The sequence below is a fragment of the Monodon monoceros genome, unplaced genomic scaffold, assembly GCF_005190385.1.
Source record: "Monodon monoceros isolate NGI ecotype Baffin Bay Population unplaced genomic scaffold, NGI_Narwhal_1 Super_Scaffold_14, whole genome shotgun sequence".
Classification (NCBI taxonomy): domain Eukaryota; kingdom Metazoa; phylum Chordata; class Mammalia; order Artiodactyla; family Monodontidae; genus Monodon; species Monodon monoceros.
The window spans coordinates 46701219-46728120 of NW_021703770.1; the positions used below are offsets into that span (position 1 = coordinate 46701219).

The 26902-nt window shown below is 35.5% G+C and overlaps 1 protein-coding gene across 1 annotated transcript in view; it reads right to left on the reverse strand.

Moving 5' to 3' along the window:
* Nucleotides 1–26902, reverse strand: part of CNBD1 (cyclic nucleotide binding domain containing 1) — a 437906-nt gene that overhangs the window by 384858 nt on the left and 26146 nt on the right. Inside the window, 2 exon segments of the mRNA XM_029222632.1 lie at nt 796–954; nt 18082–18189. Coding sequence (XP_029078465.1) covers nt 796–954; nt 18082–18189 — 267 coding nt within the window.

Below are 26902 nucleotides of genomic sequence, written 5' to 3' on the forward strand. Positions count from 1 at the left end.
AAGTAAAAGCATCAGAAATCTGACCATTCTCAAAGTTCCTGGAAGCTCTGACCATATTTTCTCAAACTTGCAATTAAAATTGACAAAAATTACTTATGGCATAGAATTCATAGTGTATTTCTCTAAACATAAATACCAGATTTTTCATTTCTCATCCACCCTACTGGTCTTTTAGCCTCATTTCTAGTATGATACTTTTACTTCTGGCTTTCTTTCTATTGTCAATCTCAATTCCAGTATCCAACACTGTTCCATGGTTTCCTTTCAACTTTAGTTGTATTCACAAATCCAATACCATCTCTAATAACCAGCCTCCACCCAGATTTAATCCCCCTTTTCTCCATCTTCATCTCCTTCAAACAGTTGTACCCCAGTCACAGCACAAAGCACTCCAGAAAATTAAAGAGAATATGAGGTAAGTTTATTTAAAGGCTCTTTGTTGGGGAAGACAGTTTAAATTTGTGAAGGACTGCCTAACCATAAGTTAGTGAAATCTTAAACATAATTTTGGTTTAGCATAATCAGTAAATAACACCTATTTTGCTTGCAACTTAAAATTAAAATGATGTGCCACAACTGGATATAGTACCAACATATCTATTCTATGCCATGAAGACTGAATTGATGAAAATTGCACTCATCTAGAATCAGTCTCCAGTATTTCCAGCTCTCCTGAATCAATCATTAGTGCTAGTTTGTAAATAAAGTACACTTAGCTGCAAACAACTAACTTTTAAAAAAATCTATTCAAAAGAATTACTCAACTACAAGAATTAATATATTTAAAATACTTACAATTTCTTTAAGATAGCCATGAATTCTACTAACTTCTCTTCAGGTTTTTTTGGTCCATATAAAGTATGGCCACCACGTGCTTTTTTAACATGGATAGATATGTTGTGAGAATCATCAGGTTGTTGGGGTTTACTTTCTGCTGTGCCTTCAGCAGGTTTTCTAAACAAGGAAGCATAATATTTTATGGGGTTGTGTTTTGTATAAAAATTGCTGACATGACTTTTTACTGTCAAGAGTTGAAATGCACTGTTCTGAAGTAATTTGTCATTTTAATAATATATTCTTTCTCAATGCTTGTTTTTTTTCCAGTCATTAATAATGCAATTAAACACATATATAAAATATTTTCTGGGGCTTCCCTGGTGGTGCAGTGGTTGAGAGTCCGCCTGCCAATGCAGGGGACACGGGTTCATGCCCCAGTCCAGGAAGATCCCACATGCCGCGGAGCGGCTAAGGCCGTGAGCCACGGCCGCTGAGCCTGCACGTCCGGAGCCTGTGCTCCGCGACGGGAGAGGCCACAACAGTGAGAGGCCCGCGTACCGCAAAAAAAAAAAAAAGAAAAAGAAAATATTTTCTATGTACAGAATTTCGTTATAGGTATTATATAACAGTGCCAAGTGATTGAAACATCTTCCATAATAAATTAGGTGCATATATTTAGGGAAATATTTCAAGTCAATGGTCACCCTTCTTTTACACTCTTACAGCTGTTTTTCAGTGTTTCGTGGGTTTTTTGTTTTTTTTTTGGTACGCGGGCCTCTCACTGTTGTGGCCTCTCCCGTCGCGGAGCACAGGCTCCGGACGCGCAGTCTCAGCGGTCATGGCTCACGGGCCCAACCGCTCCACGGCATGTGGGATCTTCCCGGACCGGGGTACAAACCCGTGTCCCCTGCATCGGCAGGCGGAGTCTCAACCACTGTGCCACCAAGGGAAGCCCTGGTTTTTTGGGGGTTTTTTTGACACCAATGATAAAAGTAATTTTTTTTAACTTTTGTTTCCAACTGGTAAATTATGAATGTCTTGGAAGCAGTCACCATACTTCATTCTTGTGCTATAGTATATTACACAACTAAGTCCCTAAGAGACGTGTGAATGAATAACCATTTCCCATTTATCCTTCCAGCTCAGAGCTTTCCTATTGAGAGGTCACTAAAAACCTAAGGAAAAGCAATCTAACAAATGTTGTCCATCCTTAAGAAAAAAAATAGTGGAGGAGATGCTAAAAATCCAAATGATCATAGATTAGTCACCTTTAATTAATACATGAAAAGATTTTTTTAAGTTAAATATAAGATAAACATTATGTGGAATAACAATAACAATCATCACATTAACATCTACCTGAGTCCTTTTAAAAGTGCTGACTATTATATTAAACATTATATACATATATCTCATTAACATTATCTAAGTGAAATAAACAATATGATGCTCAATTTAATAAGATGAGGAAATTGCAGCTTAAAGAGTTTATATAATTTGTCTAACCACTCATATCCACTTTCCAGTAGAGCTGGAAAGAGTTTTTTGCAATCTAAAGTTCACAGAACATTAAAACTTAATAGCAAAACTTACTTATCTGATATATACAGAAGAAAAGATACTTTAGCATAACTTACAAAGATAAAATTAAGAGCCAAAATCCATTTCCCCTTATACCACTTTCACAGAAGCTCAGCCATTCTATCCATAGAGACCTAGGACACTATTTAAAACTCTATTCCCAGTTATGTCTATAAATAGTAAGTACAGTAAAGCTCAGCAGTGGTTAAGATTCAGATATAAAGCAATTGGCTGCTTTCCTCCACCCAGCTCTGATTCTCAAATGCAAATGGAATAGAGTTCTTATCTTCTAGAGGAGAGAGGTCTGTGGACTGGAGGGCAAGGTAGAGGTAGATATGATAAACTTTGTGAGGGAGATTTAGAAAGTGAGTCCCCATGGACCCAGTATTCTTCTGGCTCAAGTTCATCATATTTGCCCAAGGCAAGAGATTCCTGGCATTCCTGCTTTTACATTGAAAATCACAAGGCAGCCAAAGGATTCAGAATAGTCCCCATTGATATTTAAGATATTTGAAGCCAAGCAGGTGATACCAAACCACCAAAAGCAACAGCAGGAAATAGATGGTCATATATATTAATTAATTAACTGATTGATTAAGCTGTGTCCTATGCTCTTCGGGAAATGGTAGAAAATAATGCTCATCATTATATTTATATACTAAAACTAGCAACAATTCAATATATATAATCTAAAATTTTCAGTCATATAAAATTCAAAATCATTTTATGAGAGATTAATAAATGTGTAAGTTGCCAAGGCAAGTGGGAGTATAGGAGGTTGTGGACATGATTCACATCTTTTCTGGAGCTATGTTTGTAATCTCAGACTTCTCTATGTTTCTGTGTTTCACAATTACCTGTATCTTTAAATTTTTAGTGAAATTTTATACTGGGTAAAATCTCTGATTCTCATAAGTCTAATTTGATAACTGAATCCTTTGTGTTATTCTCAGACCTCTAAAGATTTTTTTCTTTCATACAAGTCCTACTTGTTACATGATAAGATTGTTCCAAGATATGTAATATTTGCACTATTATGTTACTTGTATATATGTAATAATATTTCTGTAACCGATATGTTTAGGATTTTTAAAATAACATTCAGTTTTATTGATCATTGTGGTAGCATAAACTATTTTTCTCTTTTCCTCAGTAATCAGCTACTTTAATAAGCTCTTTTTTTTTTCAGTTGACCATCTTAAGGATTTTTTGGGTGGTAGATAAAAAGATGTAGATGAAAATAAATGGAAAGAAATTTATTGCTTTAAATGCATATAGTTTTTAAGAAAAAATAGTTGACAATCTATGAGCTAAGGATCTATCTCAAAAAGTGAAAAAAGAAGAGCAACTTAACCCAAAATAAGTAGAAGTATATAAGTATATAATAAAATTGGAACAAACATATCTAATAAACTTGGCAAACCATTAGTCAAGTACAAAAAGAGAGAAGGCAGGAATAAATAATATCAGGAATGAAAAAGGAGACCTCATCACAGATCCCACAGAATAAAAGATTATACTATGAAAAATTTAGATGAAAGGAAAAAATAACTATGAAAGTACAAATTACCAAACTGACACAAGAAGAAATAGAAAATTTGAAATTTTCTAGATATTTCAAATAATATAACTATTAAATAAGAATCTCCTCACAAAGAAACTCACAGCCAAAGTGGCCTTACTGATAAATTCTACAAACTCTTAATAAATAAATAAAACCAAACACTTCAAGAAAATAGAAAAGTCATATATACTTTCTGTCTAGTTTTATGACATCAACATAGTCTTGATATCAACATCTGGCAAGGATTTTACAAGAAACAAAAATTATAAGCCAATAACATGATGCAAAAAGCTGGAGCAAAATATTAACAAACTGAATCCAGTGATAATTTTAAAAGATAATATAGCATAGCTTAGTTGAGGTTACACCAGGAATACTATTCCAGAAATGTTATTCAACACATTAACAGTACACAGGAGAAAAAAATCATTAATAACTAAATAATATTTAATATGATACAATATTCATTTGTAATCAAAATCTTAGCAAACTGAACACAAGTGAATTTTCTTAATATGACAAAAGTATTTGCAAAAACTACAGTATTTAGAGTGAAATATTAAAACTTTGCCCCTGGAATCAAAAACAAAATTTGCATACTGTTCTAACCTATTTAATACTATAGTGGAAGTCCTGGGCATTAAAATTAATATAACTAAAAGTATAAGAATTGGACAGGTCAAGTAAAGGTATTATTTTTTCAGATGACAAATTATATACATGGAAAATCCAAATGAATCTACAGATACTAGAATCAATAAGAGAATTCAGTAAAGATGCTGAGTAAAAGTTTAATATACAAAACATCTATTGTATTTCTGTCTTTATGTTCCTTAATATCTAATGCAGGAAGGCACTAAAAGAATAATCAGTCTTGTAAATGTGCTATTGAAAGATGTTAAAAGTGATATGAAGAATTTATACACATTGTGAAAACAACCATAGGGTGCTTATCAGAGTGTAAAAGCTGAGACATATAAGATGACAAAGAGTTAGACAAAAAATATTCCAGTAAGAAGCTAAAAGGAATTTTTCTGGAGAAGAAACTTCTAAAAATGCTAAATTTTACTCAAAAATATTTTTACCCTGCCATATAGGCATAGCTGCTGTTCAACAGATAAATATTCTCTATTAATCTATCCATACTTTTTTGGCATCACCATGTCCAATTATTTGTGAATTAATTTTTACTCCAAGTAAATGATATGGGTGCATGAAATTATTTATAGTATTGGATAGATACCATAGAATGCTAGTAATTTTGTAACTCTATTCCTTTCTCTGCTATCGACTTTTAACTATTTTTGGCATTGTTTTGCATGTAAGCATGAATCAAGACAATGGCATCAAACTAGTAGCATCTAATTCCTCATTGCCACACATTTGCAGTTTTAAAAAACCAGAAAAATAGTAATTTTACTTAATCTTAACCTTTTGACCCTTGAGTACACTTCTTTGTGATACTTTGCGTGACAAAATGAGAATTGCAGATAAAGTATTTTTGTGGCATTCTAAAGAAATTTTTGTCTCAAATAAAAGTGCTTCTACTACTGAGTTGCAAGCTGAATTATCCACTTTCTTCATTGTGCTGTATAGTTACTTGAAAGAACAACCAACCAGCTACAATAATTGACTTGGATATTTAGGATTTATTTTTTCAAAAATGAGTGAAGTGGGATTGTCAGTTCAAGGAAGATACAGCATTTGTTGCCAATGATAAAATGCAAGCTTTCAAGTGAAAATCAGAATTTTGGAAGACTTGTATTTACCTCTCTCTGTAAGTTTGACAGCTTCCCAGTACGTAAAGGCTTTTCTGATGAGATCAGTTGTGATATTAACAATGTCACAATTGTGTTTTTTTCTAATATTACATAAAGAAACATATCTACATTTGCAAGATCTGCATAGTTCAATGGACCAATGTTTTCCAAATGACCAATGTATGTATTACAAAATCATACATTGTTGAAAGAGCCATTCATAGTGCAAAATATGGTTTTTATAGATAGCAATGTTTTGTTTGTTTGTTTGTTTTGTTTTGTTTTTTTGCGGTACGCGGGCTTCTCACTGTTGTGGCCTCTCCCATTGCGGAGCACAGGCTCCGGACGCTTAGGCTCAGTGGTCATGGCTCACAGGCCTAGCCGCTCCGTGGCATGTGGGATCTTCCTGGACCGGGGCACGAACCCGTGTCCCCTGCGTCGGCAGGCGGACTCTCAACCACCGCGCCACCAGGGAAGCCCAATAGCAATGTCTTTTAATTGGCTGTATTCTAGATTTTTTTTTTAATGCCTCAGTAAATTCAGGTGATAGCGATTAGCACCAGCATTAAGCAAAATAAAGTAAAATTTTGCATGCATTATCTCATCCATTCCTCCAACATCACTCTAAAGTATGTATTATTGTCCCCATTTTTAGATGAAGAGACTAAGATTCAAAGTTTAAGGTAATTTTCTTAAGGTACCATAATTGCCAAATTGCAGAACTGAAGTTCAAACCCAGATCTGATTAGTCCAGAGGCCATCACAAAACTTTATCCTCCATATATCCTTGCATCAGAGCTCTTACAAGCTTTTTTATCATTCTTCAAAATCCTTCTTTAACCCCCTCCACCACTTTTTGTAAATGCATATAAATTTTACTAAGTAGTAGTTAGAGCCAGATTAATATATGTACTCTTTCTTAAGATATTTTCTGTAGAATTCTTCAATCACTTTTTTAAGAAACTGAAGTCATCCTGACATAAAAATAAAAATTAAATTCAGTCACTTCAAGTACACTAAGTTAACTCTATCTGTTGATTTTAGCTTAATTATCATTAATGCCAAACCAGGGAAATAACAATGGGTAAATCTCCACCCCCAGGATGAAAGCTGGTGAATTGCAGACTTTGTTTAGTGCTGAGCAAGAGTGCTGACTTTGTCCCACACATTGCCAACATACCCAAAGTTAAAATTGAGGAGAGTTGAAGGTAAGTTCCATTTTAAACTCTTGACAGTCAACATTGGAATCCTGTCATCTCTTATAATATAAGAAAGAATATTTTAAGGTTAGACAGAGGTAAGCAATATTTCCCTGGTTTCTACTAAATTAATGTACTTGACAAACTCAAAGTCCTCTTTTTCACTTCCAAAGAGAAATAGAAAATCCACAGTTAAAAACGAACAGTTGGACTTACATGTACTCTACAGAATAAAGGAGCAATACATTTTCCTGAATATATGACAAGCTATACAAATATGCAAGAAAGTTGTTTGGAGAAGATTATTTCACAGATTTACCTCCTAAGGATTGATTGAAATCGAGCCCCGAATCAAAAATTTGGGATATCTAAAGATAACTTTTAATATAGCAGTATATTAACGTATATTTATAAAATAATGATCAAATACCATGTTCTGCCTTTTCTTATAACCTAAATTCCCTCCAGTCACAATTCAATTCAGCAAACGCTTCTTGAACACCCAGCCCAAGCAGAGTTCATTGTGTTCATTATCTCAGCTCCCAGGTATGAATCATTTCCATTTTTCCATTTAATCACCCTACTTTTTCCACCCACAGAACATTGCTGAATTGGTCACACACTTGGATGATTACAAATCTACGTTATCTAATTTTAACTGATCTTTGATTTTGCTCAGCATTCTTAAATTAGCTCTTTGTCAAGCTCTCATGCAGTCACCTCAATGGCTTTCATCTAGTTCCTTTTCCAGCCCCATTTCCACATTCTATAGACAGCCTTTCTTTCAGTACTAATGCTCTCTACCTGACCTCTATATAGGAATTAATGATTATTATTGACTGTTGAGAAATAATGATAAACCCCATTCCAGTTATTCAGCTGTAGTGTCACTCAAGCTGAACCTAATTTTGATTGATTGATGATTGATTGATTTGTCTTTGCCAATATTTTGTTTAACACAGGTTTACTGCAGGAATTATAATAATTTCACAAGCCAATAGCATACAGGATAATGTCACTTTTTCTTTTTTTTTTTAAGTTGAGGCTTTAAAAAAATATATATTTATTTATTTTGGCTGCACCAGGTCTTAGTTGCGGCATGCAGGATCTTTTTTTTCAGTTGTGGCATGTGGGATCTAGTTCCCTGACCAAGGATCAAACTCAGACCCCCTGCATTGGGAGCACGGTGTCTTAGCCACAGGACCACCATGGAAGTCCCAGAATAATGTCTCTTAAGAAGCCAATAAATAAATAATCTCCAAACTAGACAAATTTTTTTAAAAGTCCAAATTTAGGTGAGGTGTACCTTTTTAACAGTTTGTTCCCAGGATAGTTGGCTTATTAAACCACAAGCTGAAGGCACAAAAGCAAAAGTCAAATGTTGCTGTTGGAGTGCACTGCTAGGGAACGAAGACTCAAGTGTTGATCGGCTAAATGATCTTGGTGGGGCTGCTGCACTGTTTTCACTGTTGCTGGTAAAAGGTCTTACCCTGACAGGAAGCTAATGCCACAAGGTCTTCAGAGACCTAATTTGATGAGCAGAGTCGCCTTGCTGAGGCCAAACATTCTCAGATAGTCCTCACGATTCTAAGTATTTATAGTCTAAATCTCCCCTCACCATAGTTGCTTATTCATTTGTTCTTATTGATCAGCCCCCGGTGGTGCCCCTCAGCAGCTGAGCTACAGAGTGCTTCATCAGCAGCCTCAGATGTCCATGATGCTCTCCTGATGCAACACCTTCACTCTTATAGAAAAACAGCTTTCCTTATAAAAACAATTTCATTCTTAGATCAACTTTGATTTATTGAAGAGAAGAATTAAATGCAGAGAAAATGTGGCCTGTGAATTTTCAGAATTTCTCTTTTGATTTTATATTAATCTCCTCAAATAAGTCTTAACCCCATAGGATTAATCTAAGTAATGAATGGAACCCCTAATTTGGGGAAATGGAAGGACCAATTTAGAGACAGGGAGGCAAATTTCCCGCCAACAATGTTATACAACCTGGAAGAAACTCCAAACTTTCAACCATATCCTTTTGAACCATAAAACTGACTCCCTTTGAATCAAAGATGGCTTTTCTCCCTTAGTTGCATATGGTCTTTGATGAATAGGATTTATAAGACATCACCATCTACATTACTTCTTCAGCTGAACTCATAATTTCACCATGTCCACTACCTAACTCTTAACTGATGGTATCACATTTTTCCATTATTGGGATATTAGTCGGTAATTCCATGCAATACAGATGGTATCAGCAGGGATCTACTGGCCCCTTAAAATCTAAATAAGTTCCCATGAAAATTCATGCAAGTAGAAAGCTCTTCCTAAAATTTCAGCTATTTCCTAGGAGATTACATTCTGATGTTACCTCTGCCACTGTGCTTCTTCCTTAAATACTCTCTTTATTCCATGTCTTGTTTATGTAGAAGTAAAACCAACCTTTCTTATATCTCCTCAACAAAACTAAATTAAATTAAACCAAGTACTCAGAGCATTTGTAAGCATAGTAGAGTTCATTAAATGCTGGGGTTATCTTAGGTGTTTGTATCACATATGACGCAGGTACTTGAAATCCATTAATAGATCTTTCTTTTCTTAAATGTCCTTACCCCCACGTCCAGGACCAGTGGGTTCTCCTCACTCAGTGCACACCTTCCTTCAATTATTTCCTGGCTATTCTTGCTTCTTTTCTACCCCATTTTTGTCTGCCTTTCCTCACTCCTGGCTTGCTCCACAACTCCAAACTAGAATGCCTCTACCGGGCAGAGCACTCCAGTCCTCCTCAGCACCTACTCCCAGACACTTCAAGAAAGAAGCATGATAAAAGGTCCTTCCTTCTGGCAAAATCTATCATTCCTCAGTGGTAATCATAAACATAAATGGCATTTTTTTTAGACTCAGGCTTAAAACTTTCTTGTATCATTCCACTTTGATACAGGGAAATCCTATACATGTAGGCAATTTCTACAAATCACCATCACTTTGTTACAATAATGCCCAAGCCATCCAGAGTTTCATTCTTATGTCATAGTAAAGTCTTTAATTTGGGCCACAAATGATGACACCAGAGCATGGCTGAGGCAACCAGTTATATTTCTATAACGTTCCCTCCTTTTCCCTTCATAGAATTCTCCTAAAGGTCAAAATATTGCTCCTGAACTGGCATGACAGTCTTTCATTTCTCCCTTGTATTTCTGTCTCCCCTTTCTTCCTTTCTTCTTTCTTTCCTTCTTTCCTTCTTCTCTCTCCTTCTCCTCTCTCTTTCTTGCCTTCCTTTCTTTTTCTTTCTCTACCCTTCTTTCTCTTTTCTTCTTTCTTTTCTTTCTCTCTTCCTTTTTTTCTTTCTTTCTTTCTTTCCTTCTTTCTTTCTTTCTTTCTTTCCTTTCTCTCTTTCTTTCTTTCTTTCTTTCTTTCTTTCTTTCTTTCTTTCTTTCTTTCTTCCTTTCTTTCTTTCTTTCTTTCTTCCTTTCCTACTTTCTCCTCCTGTATCCCTCCCAGCCACCGTTTTCATCTTGGTGCCCATAGGGGAGATCATGGACAGGTTTTGAAAATACTGTTTTCAGGTTTCTGTTCACAACTACTAAACTGGGCAAATAGAGTATCAGCTAAGATAGCTTCACCAGCACTTGGATAATCAACAGTGTGAAGACTATTACATGCAGTTCTCTCTGCCTCAGAGACTCTTTTCCTTCTTCTTCTAGCCAACTCTTAACTTATCCTTGAATTTAAACACCCCTTCCTCAGGGATGCTTGCCCTGACCTTCCAGGACACCATCTGTGGTTAGTATAAGCACTTTCAGTGCAACCAGCCCCCAAACCTGTAATCACCTCTGACACCCGTTATGCTTCATTCATCTCCTCTTACTCAGGGCCTGTCAGTGCCACCAACCTGCACCTTCTGAGCACAGAGACCCTGACTGACCTATACTCAGCACATGATCACTGCTCAGAGTATATTAAGTAAATGAATAAATGAATAAGACTGTCTCATAAAGTTTCTTTCCAGAGTGTGTAAAATTTTACTTTTCTTTTTAGAATAAAATAGTGAAACAGAATTGTTCTAATTCTGACTTTTAAAAATACAGGGAACATCTCATTCAATAGATCTCAGAACTTCAGTGAAAATATGGGTTTTACAATCATAGCAAGAATAGTTTTATTTGTTCTAAAGTTAAATACATATTTTCCAAATAACCTATGGCTGATTATCCTGAGGCCAGATCCAAGCTGTTGCACATGGGTAATTTTGACAATGTTAGAAAACAAAATAGAGTCCAAGATCTCAGAAGAAAATCACAAGCAAAAAATCAATTTTTCAGAATGATGTTTTTAAGTCAGTCTTTCAGAATCCATTTGTCTAGGTTTTCAGTTTCTTTATCTCCAAATATTCAACTCTAATTTCCAACATTTTCTTCACTTACACTTTTAGAGAGAATTTATAATCCACCTAGGTAGTATATGTACTATACCAAATGATTGTTTTAAAATGTTTGAGAAAATATACATATTACAAAGTTCCACATCATTTTAACCCAGAACAAAGCCACTTGTTACTACTGCATTTAGATCTAGGAGTGAAATTCTAAGCTTCAATTCAAGCAGCTGGTATATCCTAGTCTCTTTAGAATCTAAAGTCCAAACCACTAATCTTTTTACTGTCTCCACAGTTTTGCACTTTCCAGAATGTCATACAGTTGGAATTACACAGTATGTCCTTTTCAGGTTGGCTTCTTTCATTTAGTAATACGCATTTAAGTTTCCGCTATGTCCTTTCATGCTTGATGGCTCTTTTTTTTTTAACACTAAATAATATTTCATTGTCTGATGTAGCACAGTTGGTTTAGCCATTCACCTACTGAAGGACATCTTGATTGCTTCCAGGTTTTGGCAACTATGAATAAAGTTGCTATAAATATTTGTGTGCCAGTTTTTGTGTGTACATAAGTTTCAGCTTCTTTGGGTAAATGCCAAGGAATGTGATTGCTGAATTATGTGGTAAGAGTATGTTGAGTTTTGTAAGAAACCACCAAACTGGCTGTACCACTTTGCATTTTTACCAGCAATAAATGAGAGCTCTTGTTGCTCCGCATTCTTGCCAGTATTTGGCATTGTCAGTGTTCTGGATTTTGGCCCATCTAATAATTGTGTATCTTGTTGTTTCTATTTGCATCCCGATTGATACATGATGTAGACATCTATTTACATGAGGTTATTTTTGCTAACATTACTCCATGAAATTTCATTTTTACAATGTCCTAATTAGATTTCCAAGTGCTTTTCTATTAAAGTTATGAAAGATTCCATGTTAGTTGTGCCATAACCCTGCCATCCTGAGATGTGATCATTTAGAATAACATAGTTTATAGAGACAGTAACCCCCGCAGCTTCTCGTTGTTAAAGAACATTTTCCTCTGGCTCCTCTTTTTATGGATACAGTTTTGGTATTTTAATACTTAAGTAGATTAGTGGGATTTAATTTTATTTAAACCCTACCATGTACAAAGAAGACAACTTGCTTATTTTTTATAAAGAACCCAAGACTTTCCCATAAGCTCGCAGATTCTCTTCTCCCAATGCCATCATATGGTGTCTGTCCCATTGATTTGAAACAGTTTGATTAAAATAACTTTGTTTTTTGTCAAGTAAATAAAGGCTCAGTCATGCCCATTTTCTTCCCAGTCCATTTCCTTTCTGAACTGGGTATCGGTGTATGTTGGGAGAGGTTGAGGTTGCTAATATGACCACTGTTGGAGAGAGAAGCTCCTCTTCCCTGTGAGCTGCCAGCTGATCATCATCATGTTCCTGTTGCAGAGTGGCTGCAGATCTATGCAGGCCCCTAGATTGGTATCTGTTGAGGAAAGACTGTATTTTTTGGCAACATCATTTGCTCTTGCTGACTACCTTTTCCTTGGGCATCCAGATTTCTACCTCAGCAGCCAACTCTTCCCCTCTCCAGGATCCTACAACCCTTCAGTCCTATTAGCATTTCACTGTCTCCTCACCAGTGTTCACAGGAATTTCTGGACCTCATACATGCTAGACACAGGACGAGTGGAACCAATGGCATTAGCTCCAGGTTATCTCTCAGCATCTTCTCCATCAATGCTGTGCTATTATTCTCATTTCATGTTGAATGAAGCCCAATTTAGGTCTTACTGTAACAATAATTTTCAAGCATCATCTAGGACTATTTGTTTAAATAAATACTTAGGCTTTGGCTCCAAGTCAGGGATTCCAATTTAAAAAGTCTGGGTTGGAATGAGACCATGCACCAGTATTTTGTAAAAACTCTCCGGGTGACTCAAATGTGCAGTACAAGTTGTTTATCACTGCCCTACAGGATGCAGTTTCTTCAATAGCTGTCTGGATGTTTCTTCAACCCTCATATCCCCATGGAGAGGTTCATACCAAGGATGGGAGTAGATGAAGATCAACAATTCTCGAGCTTAGCTAACTTCCTCTGTTTCTATATCACTACTTTCCCCCAAGTGCCTACATTTTATATCTTCCTGCTTCTCAGAGTAGTATTTACCCTTCCCTTCTCTCTGAAACCATGATCGTGCATGGAGTTCAGGAATGGAAATGGTCATATTATTAGGACAATATATCAAAAGAGAATACAAAATATTATCTTCCTTACATATGTCTCCCTAAAGTGTCTATAACATTAAATAGGAATTTTTATAAAAGTCAAGTAAGGTATTAATAAGAATGCAGGCTTCCTTGAAAATATTTGAATTTCTATCCCCTTAAAAAAACACACCTTTAATAAATGTATCTTTTACATATGTTTCCACAGTTCTGTGGATTCATATTATTTGTTTCTTCAGTTACTGTCATTTCCTTAAACTTCTTTTCCTCTGGAAATAAACTGATGTAAAAATGTATTGATTAAAATCTACTTATTTTCTTATTGTTTAAAAACACTTTTGAAGCAAGCAATGCAATGATTTTTTATTAATTTTTAATGGTGGTGATTGTTGCTTAACCTGTTTAAATAAAAAGGCAGAACTTTCTTGAGAGATGGCATAAATCTATATAAAATAACACTGTCGTCTATAGTCCATGATACCAGTGAAACAGTACAATTAAAAAGCTCTTTAAGTTCATAACTCTCAAGTAGGATAATGTTATCCTCTTTTTCTGAGTAAAAACTGAATACATTCAATGTTCAGAGAAAATTCCAAAGTCATGTTGCTGCTATTGGGTGAAATAAAAACTCAAATCCAAGTCTTCTGGTTCAAAATTCAGTGTTCTTTTTAAAACAATGTATCTATTTGATTTCCTGTATCTGTGAATATACCAAAAGTTCACTTTCTGTCTAGATGATCCACCAAAAAAATAAATTTTAGGTAATGATCACAGTTCCAAGCAGTCCTTGGTCTCATTCTTGTCATTTACTCACATTTTCTGCTCATGTAGAAATGTTTCCCTATGTCTCAGCCAGGTCTTCCATTTATTTTCATTAGTGTAGCATTGCTCCTAGTGGTTTTCTTTTTCTTTTTTTTAACATCTTTATTGGAGTATAATTGCTTTACAATGAAGTGTTAGTTTCTGCTTTATAACAAAGTGAATCAGTTATACATATACATATGTTCCCATATCTCTTCCCTCTTGAGTCTCCCTCCCTCCCACCCTCCCTATCCCACCCCTCTAGGTGGTCACAAACCATAGAGCTGATCTCCCTGTGCTATGCGGCTGCTTCCCACTAACTATCTATTTTACGTTTGGTAGTGTATATATGTCCATGCCTCTCTCTCGTTTTGTCACAGCTTACCCTTCCCCCTCCCCATATCCTCAAGTCTATTCTCTAGTAGGTCTGTGCCTTTATTCCTCTTACCCCTAGGTTCTTCATGACCTTTTTTTTTTTTCTTAGATTCCATCCCTCACTACAAATAACTCAATTTTATTTCCTTTTATGGCTGAGTAATATTCCATTTTATATATGTGTCACATCTTCTTTATCCATTCATCTGTTGATGGATGGACACTTAGGTTGCTTCCATGTCCTGGCTATTGTAAATAGAGCTGCAATGAACATTTTGGTACATGACTCTTTTTGATTTATGGTTTTCTCAGGGTATTAATGGTGTATGAAGCATTTCTTCTATTCTCCTTTTACACGACTGTCTTACTTCAATATTTAGCAAATGCGCTGGTATCAGGCATTCTCGCCAGCTGTCCACAGCCAAGCAGGTGCCATACTTCAGTCTCACTATTGTATCTGTCACATGACATTTGAGTTAAATGAATTATAGAGTGTTGAATATGACAATGATAAGAGGTAAAAGTTATTGAGGAATAATTTTAATAGAGCATGCATTTAGTGTCTACCAAGATTCATGTTTCCTCATCGATTTTATTCTGCCAAATGCTTCTCTGAATTACTGCAGCTCTATTTCCACCACCTGGGCATATATGGGTTTATCACATTACATGAGGGACCAGAGTAAGCCAAGATTAGAGGAGATCTACAATTTCTTGACATATTTTATGTAATTTTATTTTCATTCAGTTTAAGATATTTTTATTGCTACTTTAGAGCAGAGGTTTCTTTCTGGTTGAAAAAATATAAATGTTTTGTATTTCTTAACAGTCACATGACTGCACACGTTACGTTTTTACCTGCATGATTTTGCTTTTACTATGGGACATGGTTACTGAATTACATGAAAAGCCTTTTCATCATCTGTAGATATCATCATATAGTTCCTCCTTGAGCTACTAATATTATAAAATTTTAATAATAGCTTTTCTAATGAACCCAGTTTGTACTCATGAGATGAAGCCAACTTAACCATAATGTACAAATCTGCTAATAGACTACTGCATTATTTCATTTGCTAATATTTTATTTTGTATGTATGCCTATATACTCATAACTAAAATTGTTATTTCTTGTTTATGTTATTCTTGTTAAATTTTTACATCAGAGTTATACAGGCATGGCAAATATACAACCTACTTTTCATTTTCTATACTCCAAGGACATTAAGTTGCAGAGAAAATGCCTTTTCTTGATATAAAACTTATAGTGATATCACTTGGACTATGGGTTTTTAATTTTTGCTTTTGTTCTTTTAGCTTCAAAAAATATTTTTTAAGAGTACTTTTTACAACTTCTATTTATACATAGTTATTTTTTATTTCTATCTTCTTGAATACAGTAGTACATATTTTTTAGAAAATGAACTAACAATATCTAGATTATTTCTAAGTTATATAAAGTATTCTATCATAATTTATAATTTTCTTAGTTTTCTCTGCATCATTTATTATGTTATCTTTTTCACTCCTAAGAGTATTTTATCTTATTATGTTTATTATATAGGGCTAGTTGTTTATTTACGTTAGTGACAAAACTCAGGGAACTACATTTATTTATTAGTACCAGTTACCATACCACATAATTAAAATGCCTCCAAAATGATTGCATGAATTGAACCTTCCCTACCAATCTCTATTTCCTTGGCTGATCCTTTTTTTTTTTTTTTAACATCTTTATTGGAGGATAATTGCTTTACAATGGAGTGTTCGTTTCTGCTTTATAACAAAGTGAATCAGTTATACATATACATATGTCCCCATATCTCTTCCCTCTTGTGTCTCCCTCCCTCCCACCCTCCCTATCCCACCCCTCTAGGTGGTCACAAAGCACCGAGCTGATCTCCTTCTGTTATGCAACTGCTTCCCACTAGCTATCTACTTTACATTTGGTAGTGTATATATGTCCATGCCACTCTCACTTTGTCCCAGCTTACCCTTCCCCCTCCCCATATCCTCAAGTCCATTCTCTAGTAGGTCTGCACCTTTATTCCTGTCTTGCCCCTAGGTTCTTCATGACCATTTTTTGTTTTTTAGATTCCATATATATGTGTTAGCATACAGTATTTGTTTTTCTCTTTCTGACTTACTTCACTCTGTATAACAGACTCTAGGTCCCTCCACCTCACTACAAATAACTCAATTTTGTTTCTTTTTATGGCTGAGTAATATTCCATTGTATATATATGCCACATATTCTCTATTCATTCATCTGCTGATGGACACTTAGGTTGCTTCTATGTCCTGGTTATTGTAAATAGAGCTGCAATGAACATTTTGGTACATGACTCTTTTTGAATTATGGTTTTCTCAGGGTATATACCCAGTAATGGGATTGCTGGGTCATACAGTAGTTCTATTTTTAGTTTTTTAAGGAGCCTCCATATTGTTCCCCATAGTGGCTGTATCAATTTACATTCCCACCAACAGTGCAAGAGGACTCCCTTTTCTCCACACCCTCTCCAGCATTTATTGTTTGTGGATTTTTTGATGATGGCCATTCTGACTGGTGTGAGATGATATCTCATTGTAGTTTTGATTGCATTTCTCTAACGATTAATGATGTTGAGCATTCTTTCATGTGTTTGTTGGCAGTCTGTATAATTTCTTTGGAGAAATGTCTGTTTAGGTCTTCTGCCCATTTTGGATTGGGTTGTTTGTTTTTTTGCTATTGAGCTGCATGAGTTGCTTGTAAATCTTTGAGATTAATCCTTTGTCAGTTGCTTCATTTGCAAATATTTTATCCCATTCTGAGGGTTGTCTTTTTGTCTTGCTTATGGCTTCCTTTGTTGTGCAAAACCTTTTAAGTTTCATTAGGTCCCATTTGTTTATTTTTGTTTTTATTTCCATTTCTCTAGGAGATGTGTCAAAAAGGATCTTGCTGTGATTTATGTCATAGAGTGTTCTGCCTATGTTTTCCTCTAAGAGCTTTATAGTGTTTGGCCTTACATTTAGGTTTTTAATCCATTTTGAGTTTATTTTTGTGTATGGTGTTAAGGAGTGTTCTAACTTCATTCTTTCACATGTAGCTGTCCAGTTTTCCCAGTATCACTTATTGAAGAGGCTGTCTTTTCTCCACTGTATATTCTTGCCACCATTATCAAAGATAAGGTGACCATATGTGTGTGGGTTTATCTCTGGGCTTTCTATCCCATTCCACTGATCTATATTTCTGTTTTTGTGCCAGTACCATACTGTCTTGATTACTGTAGCTTTGTAGTTCCTTGGCTGATCCTTAACATGCAATACTGGGAACTGACCAAACACTTTCAGTGTTTGAGTTCCACTTGTTCTTCATGCACGCACGTGTGTGAGTGCACACACACATGCACACACATACAACCTTGTTTTGAAAAGAAAACATCATTACCTTTTTCCTTCCTCTTTGAAAAGTTTAGGCAGTCTGGTTTTATTCTGCAAGAATGTTTTAGGATATTGCTTCATAAATATATTGTGTGCTGATAGGATATTGGTCCGGCTTGAAAGACAGAGACAGACAAGAGAGAGAGAAATTGCATTATAAGCATCATAAGAAAATAGCTTCTGAGGCAAAGATTTTTAACTCAATATATACAACTTAATTCTATACTATTTAGTCTAAAAAGAAAATGACAAAAATATGAAACATAAACATTTTATGCTTTAAAAATATCCACTATAAAAATTGTCTATAGTGTGTTTCAGTGAGAAATATTTTAAGAATATCAAATTCAGGACAATGTCAATTGTCAAAAATTTAATTTTTAAGTTGAGTCTTCTTAAAGTTTTTTTCTGTAATTTATTAAAGCTCTTGTATAAAATATACCACATAATTAAAATTCCCCCAAAATGATTCACATAGAGTTTACATATACATTATTGAAAAGTATAGTTATCTGACTCTTTGCAATGACTTATGAGTCTCATGCATTATTTTAGGACCAGAATAAAAATGTCTTAGACCAAAAGTTCAGCATTTCCCAAATCCAGATCAATGGAATCATCTGGGATGTTTTTTTAAGCACAGATTTCTGATCCTTTTCCTGATGAAGCAAGAGCTCCAAAGGTTGAGTCTGGGTGGGCTTCTCTATTTTAACTATCAGCCTCCAAGTGATTCTTATTTGCAGTTAGGCTTCAATACACTTAAAATATTTAAAAATGTAAATAACAAGATCCACTGGAATATAGCAAATTGACATTCAGTGTCAAGTAATGACATTTGTTTCTGGAAAATCTGCCCTGTTCAATTTTCAATTGACAACCACCATGAAAAGCTGGTCAGCTTCTTAAAATGTTGAACATTCATCTTGACAGCTTATATCAATAATTATCAAAAATAATCATGCTTAAATCTTAGTCAGTATTTGCCTCATGGCAATGAATATAAAAATCCTCAAGAAGGCTTTTCTTATTTCATCGTCAATGTAAATAATAACACCTTAAAATATTTATAACAGCTTTTTTCTCTTGGCCAGAGTTCATATAACACCATGTTAATTCTTTACACAAAACAAATACTATATACTTTAAGAAGCCTATTTAATTTAATTTAACTTAATTGATTCAAATAATGCAATGTGAATGTGATTTAATATGACATTAGAAATGTTCATTCCTACTATCTCACACTATAGAGTAGACCAAGGATCTACTATTTTTTAAAAATTCCAACCACTGAAATAGCTGGAAGATTTCTCAAGATCTTTCTTCTTTTATTTTTTTCTATTTGGAACTCAGATTTTACAATCATCTGTTTTACAGGTCTATCTGTTATAAATCTAGTACTTCTTATATGACAAACATTGTGCTAAGGTTTTTACATTATTTTTGTCTCATTGCATAGTTATATAACCTGAAGAGGCTGATATTCTTTAATTCCCATTTTACACATAAATAAACTACAAACAATAATTTGCTTAATTCATATTACTAGGAAATGGAGAACAAAGAGTACCTATGAAAACTGAATTGACTTCTAAACCCATCCTCTTAACTTTTTGGATATACCACCCCTGTAAATAATAAAACATGTTAGTTCTTACTGTGTGCCAGGCATTATTCTAGGCAGTTTACAGGTATCAGGTATTTAATCCTTACACAACTATATTAGCTGATACTACTATTGTCTCCATTTTGTAGGTAACAAAACTGAGGCTCAAAGAAGTACAAACGTGTGATTTAAAAAAATTTTCTACATGGAGCCCATGCTACAAGACTTGGAACCTTAATCCAATCTGTAATCTAGATAAATCATCTTTGGAGTGGCTAAGAAGCCTACACCAAAATGCTAAAACCTTCACTCTTGTCCTTTTCTATGTGTATGACTGAGATGTCTGCTTTATCTAACCCTTGAGAATTTTCAAGATGTGGTGGCTAGTATACATGTACCTGGTGTTTATAATTTATGTCTCCAAATTAATGTGCCCAAGAAGTGAAAGAGGTGGAAGGTTGAAATGGAAAAGTCAAATGCTAGAGCTAATTTTCAGAACGAGGCCCTAACTGCCCTATAATGCTCTGATGGATGTTCTATATCACCAAATGTAATTTGGCAGTCTACTCCTATTTCTGAGTCTCTTGTCAAAACAGAAACATATAGTCCTATGTGTTTAGTAGGAATATATTTTGTTTAAAACCACGTGAAATTTGTAAATGAATGCCCCTAAATGTGGATAAGAGAAGTAGATTCAAAGAAACATGAAATAAATGTAATTAGAAAGCTAAGGACAAAGAAAGATTCAGAATTATAGGAGGGTTGGAGAGTAGACCATGGATCCAAATAACTATTTGACAATTTGAATGTGGTCCAGAAGATAATTTCATAATTTCCCATGCTATGAGTAAACACTGTCTATGAACAAAATTTGCCACTTCACTGAAGTACATCTGCAAGGAAATTTACCTACAAGGAAAAAACTCCAACTTCTTCAAGCAGATGAAGAAGTGCATGCAAAACCTATAGCTTGAGGAAATCAATCAAGATTGTGGAGTAAGAAGATGTGGAGCTTACCTCCCCATTCAAACACATCAAAAATACAACTATATGAAGAACAATCCTCACTGAAAACTAGAAACTGGCAGAAGGAATCCTGTACAACCAAGACTATAAGATACACACATAATCAGGTAGGAAGGGAAAAAAAGTGATCAGGTCAGGACTGTGCCCCTGGGAGAGGACTCAGAGGAAAAGGGAGATAACACGGGAGACACCACCCTGGGGAGTGAGAGACACAGACTGGGCACCTCAGTCCAGAGGTCCTACATGGGAGATATGAGCCCTCTTGCCTGGTTGGAGGACTGCTGGGACTAAAGGGAGGGCTGTGGGAAGCCTGGACTCCACTCGTGAGGAAGAGCACGTTGGCGTGCACCCTAGTCGAGCAAACAGCCCTGCTCACTCCATGTCACAGTGTGGCACAAGTAGGGAAAGATCTGACCATAGGAGACAGAGGTAACCTGGTACTGGAGAAGAGCCTAGGTGGGGTGGCAGTGACCATTGTTGGTGCTTACTAAAGCAGTGCATTAGATGCAGCCCAGATCTCTGACAGTGGCTCACAGCTCACCTCCCAGTATATACTGAGAGCCTACATGGGACCTGCTTGGCCTGTGGTATGGGCCCACAACAGGGTGGGGGTGGAGGCTGGAAGCAGTGATTGGCTGTGAAGGACAAAGGGGACTTGCACCCGAGGCTGCATCTGGGTGTAGCAAGGGAAACAATTATGTGTGCCTGCACAGGCAGCACATCAGAGACAGCTCGAACTTCTGTCTGAGGCCAACACAAACATCTCCTGCTTCAACACTACCTCCTCTGGAGCAAGGACCCCAATGCTGAGAGAGGGGAAAACACACACTTAAATGGAACAGAGACAGCTGGAGCGTGACCCACAAGGCTTCTGCTCCAGCAACTTGGGATCAGATGCCATCCCAATTGGGTGATGATGGCAACTGAGCAGACAGGATGTCCCACCTCACAACCCACTGCAGCTCTAGTGCCTCCATCTCCAGCCCCACCCCCTACCAAAGTGATAGCTGTTAGCACACGGTAAGGAAAACTGTGAATTGTATCCATGTAAATACAGCTCGCCTACCAAAGGCACCGGGTACATGCAGTCTGTATAGAGGTGCTTCCACATAACAACAAAACTTCAAGACAACAATAGTTAACCATTTCACCTAAATATATAGAGACAGAGAAAGTTAAGCAAAATGAAAAGGCAGAGGAACTGGTCTCAACTGAAAGAGCAAGAGAAAACTCTTGAAAAAATAAATAATGAAACAGAAGTAAACAATTCACCAGCAAAGAATTCAAAGCATTGGTAATAAAAATGGTGACTGAATTAGGGGGAAAAAAATACATGTACCCAGTGAAAATGTTAACAACAAACTAGAAAATATAAAAAAGACCCAATCAGAAATAAAGAATTCAATAGCTGAAATTAAAAAATACACTGAAAGGGCTGAATAGCAGACAAAGTTATACAGAAGAACACATAAATGATCCGGAGATAGAATAATGGAAATCACCCAAGAAAAGCAAAAAGAATTTTTTAATGAAAACAATTTAAGCGATCTCTGTGATAACATTAAGCATATCAATATTTGCTTTCTAGGGGTCCCAGAAGATGAGAAAGCGAGATGGAGATCAAAAATTTAAAAATACTTAGAAAAAATGACAATGAAAACACAATGACCCAAAACGTATGGGAAATGGCAAAAGCACTTCTAAGAGGGAAGTTTATAGCAATGTTATCTTACCCCAAGAAACAAGAAAAATCTCAAATAAACAAACTAAACTTACACCTAAAGCAACTAGAGAAAGAAGAACAAACAAAACCCAAAGTTAGCGGAAGGAAAGAAATCATAAAGATCAGATCAGAAATAAATGAAATAGAAACTAAGAAAACAATACCAAAGATCAATGAAACTAAAAGCTGGTTCTTTGAGAAGATAAACAAAATTGATAAAGCTTTAGCCAGACTCAAGAACAAAAAGGGAGAGGACTCACAGCAATGAAATTAGAAAAGAAAAAGAAGTTACAACTGACAGCACAGAAAGACAAAGGATCTTAAGAGACTACTACAAGCAACTCTATGCCAATAAAATGGACAACCTGGAAGAAATGGACAAATTCTTAGAAAGGTATAACCTTCCAAGATGGAACCAGGAAGAAATAAAAAATATGAATAGACTAATCACAAGTAATGAAATTGAAACTGTGATTAAAAATCTTCCAACAAACAAAAGCCCAGGACCAGATGGCTTCACAGGCAAATTCTATCAAACATTTAGAGAAGCACTAACACCTATCTTTCTCAAACTCTTCCAAAATATAGCAGAGGGAGAAATACTCCCAAACTCATTCTATGAGGCCACTATCACTCTGATACCAAAACCAGACAAACATATCACAAAAAAAGAAAATTACAGTCCAATATCACTGATGAACATAAGTGCAAAAATCCTCAACAAAATACAAGAAAACAGAATCCAACAACACATTAAAAGGGTCATACACCATGATCAAGTGAGATTGAGCCCAGGGATGCAAGGATTCTTCAATATATGCAAATCAATGTGATATACCATATTAACAAATTGAAGAATAAAAACATATGATCATCTCAATAGATGCAGAAAAAGCTTTTGACAAATTTCAACACCCATTTATGATAAAAACTCTCCAGAAAATGAGCATAGAGGGAAACTACTGCAACATAATAGATGCCATATATGACAAACCCACAGCCAACATTGTTCTCAATGGTGAAAAGTGAAACCATTTCCTCTAAGATCAGGAAAAAGACAAGGATGTCAACTCTCATCACTATTATTCAACATCATTTTGGAAGTGCTAGCCATGGCAATCAGAGAAGAAAAAGTAATAAAAGGAATCCAAATTTGAAAAGAAGAAGTAAAACTGTCACTGTTTGCAGATGACATGATACTATACATAGAGAATCCTAAAGATGCTACCAGAAAACTACTAGAGCTAATCAATGAATTTAGTAAAGTAGCAGGATACAAAATTAACACACAGAAATCTCTTGCATTCCTCTACCCTAATGATGAAAAATCTGAAAGAGAAATTAAGGAAACAGTCCCATTTACCATTGCAACAAAAGAATAAAACACTTAGGAATAAAACTAACACCATACACAAAAATAAACTCAAAATGCCTTAAAAACCTAAATGTAAGGCCAAACACTATAAAACTCTTAGAGGAAAACATAGGAAGAACACTCTTTGACATAAATCACAGCAAGATCTTTTTTGACCCATCTCCTAGAGTAATGAAAATTAAAAAAATAAACAAATGGTACCTAATGAAACTTAAAACCTTTTGCACAGCAAAGGAAACCATAAACAAGATGAAAATACCACCATCAGAATGGCAGAAAATATTTGCAAATGAAGCAACTGACAAAGTATTAATCTCCAAAATATGCAAACAGCTCATGCAGCTCAATATCAAAAACCAAACAACCCAATCAAAAAATGGGTGGAAGACCTAAATAGACATTTCTCCAAAAAGACATCCAGATGGCCAAACAAACACATGAAAAGATGCTCAACATAACTAATTATTAGAGAAATGCAAATCAAAACTACAATGAGGTATCACCACACACCGGTCAGAATGACCATCATCAAAAAATCTACAAACAGTAAATGCTGGAGAGGGTGTGGAGAAAAGGGAACCTCCTACACTGTTGGTGGGAATGTAAATTGATACAGCCATTATGGAGAACAGTATGGAGGTTCCTTAGAAAACTAAAAATAGAACTACCATATGACCCAGCAGTGTCACTACTGGGCATATACCCTGAGAAAACCATCATTCAAAAAGATACATGCACCCCAGTGTTCATTGCAGCACTATTTACAATAGCCAGGACATGGAGGCAACCTAAATGACCATCAACAGAGGAATGGATAAAGAAGATGTGGTATATATGTACAATGGAATATTACTTAGCCATAAGAAGGAACGAAACTGTGCCGTTTGCAGAGACATGAATGGAGCTGGAGACTGTCACACAGAGTGAAGTAAGTCAGAAAGAGAAAAACAAATATTGTATATCGCTTTTATGTGGAATCTAGAAAAATGGTACAGATGAACCTATTTGCAAAGCAGAAATAGAGACACAGACCTAGAGAACAAATGTATGTTTACCAAGGGGGGGAAGGGGGTGAAATGAACTGGGAGATTGGGCTTGATATATAATCACTACTATGTATAAAATAGATAACTAATAAGAGCCTACTGTATAGCACAGGAAACTCTACTCAATGTGCTGTGGTGATCTAAATGGGAAGGAAAATCAAAAAAAGAGGGGATATATGTATACATATAGCTGATTCACTTGCTGTACAGCAGAAACTAATATAACATTTTAAAGCAACTATACTTCAATAAAAATTAATAATAAAAAAACTCAGTGAATGAGAGATTAGAGACAGGTGTATAAGAAACTAATAAACTTGAAAATATGTCTTTAGATATTCCCAAATGCTTCATAGAGAAATAAGAAGGTGTAAAACAGAGAAAAGAATTATAAAATATTTATCCTTTTATTAATTAAAAACATTTATGGAGCCCCTAGGGTATTCTAGTCTCTAGTAATAGAAAGACTAATAAGATAGGATTTCTGTTTGGGTTGGCAGACTACTAGTTGACCCCACCCAAATTCACTCTCCACTTCTTCCCAAACACATGGCTGCCCAGCTAAAGACTACATTTCCCAGCCTCCTTTAAACTGAAATTAGCCTAAGAGAAAGTTCTTGCCAGCAGAGTGTAAGAAGTAATTCTAGAAATTCTGCCTCCTTTGTCAAATAGGAAATTGCTTCCCTTGACTTCATATTTTTCCTTTCCATGAAGTGGAAACTAGATGTGGCAGTGGCCTCTTCACCTGTACTGAAAAGAAAATGACAAGCTGATATCAAAACACCAAGATGAGGCCAACACACATCCCTGAATGATTTCATGCAGTAGAACTTCTACATACAACCAGAGCGCCACTTTCAAACTAAGGATGAAAAACCTTTTACTTAAACCACAGCATTTTTTAGTTTTATTGTTACATCATACTGGCAGTTACCCTAATCTAATGAAAACAGCCTTCAAGGAGCTGCCTATGTTAAAATAGAGGGGAAGAGACTTTAAACAAATACATAAGAAATTATCAGGAGTGCTCTGATAGAAAACAATACAGAGTCAAGTGGAAATGGAGAAGACAACTCTTCTTGGAGAAGGAGATTTCAGGTTGAACATGAAGATTAGTTTACCTATTTATTGGTAGGTGGGGATGAATGGGAGGATGGTATTTCAGACAGAAAAATCAGTATGAGCCAAAGTACAAAGTCCTCAATAACATGGTGCAGGTATAGTCAAGAAACCACCAGTCATGTCATGGCTGGGAGGAAAGGAAGAGTCACTGGGAGACAAGGCTGGAGATGTAAAAATTATCCCATTACAAAAGCTCTTGTAAGTAATGTGATTATAACTGACTTATCCAATGTGTGTCTAATATGGAGGGAAGATTCTACAACTTAACAGTTTCTGGCTTGCACAGCTGGGTAGATAATTTTGCCATTCACTAAGATAAAAGTGTGGATGAAAATATAGCTTCAGCTTTATACAGTAATAAGACTAAAAGTTTTTTATGTCAAATCAAATTTATATCTTTCCTTTTGCAAATGAGAAAACTGAGCCCTGAGAGTTTAACTGATATTCTAATAACCTCAATCACATTTAGTGGCAGAGCAAGAGCTAGAAGGTGAATTCTTTCAGACTCTCAGCTTAAAGTCTTTTTGGAACAGATGTATAGGGAATAAAAAGCTATGAAGTTTGTTGCAAGACAATCTGAACCTTGAAAAATAAGCAAAATTAAACTTGGTATAGGGGAGATTAATAAGTTTATCAGAATAAAGGAATTGGTAAAGAAGGGTGGGGGTTTAGGGGATATTTACTCAGGAGTAAAATTCACGTCAGCAAATAGTAATAAGAATATATTGATTGTCCCAGATTCTAGAGGACTTCAAATGACAGATAAAGGAGATTTATTCAAAAAATACTTAATGTGCACCAATAATGTGTCAGATACCATTATAATCACTGGGAATACATCAGCAAATAAAAAAATGTTTTGTCCTCATGAAGTTTTCAATGTAGAGAGAGGAACAATAAAAATAAATTTGTAGCTATATGTCAGACATA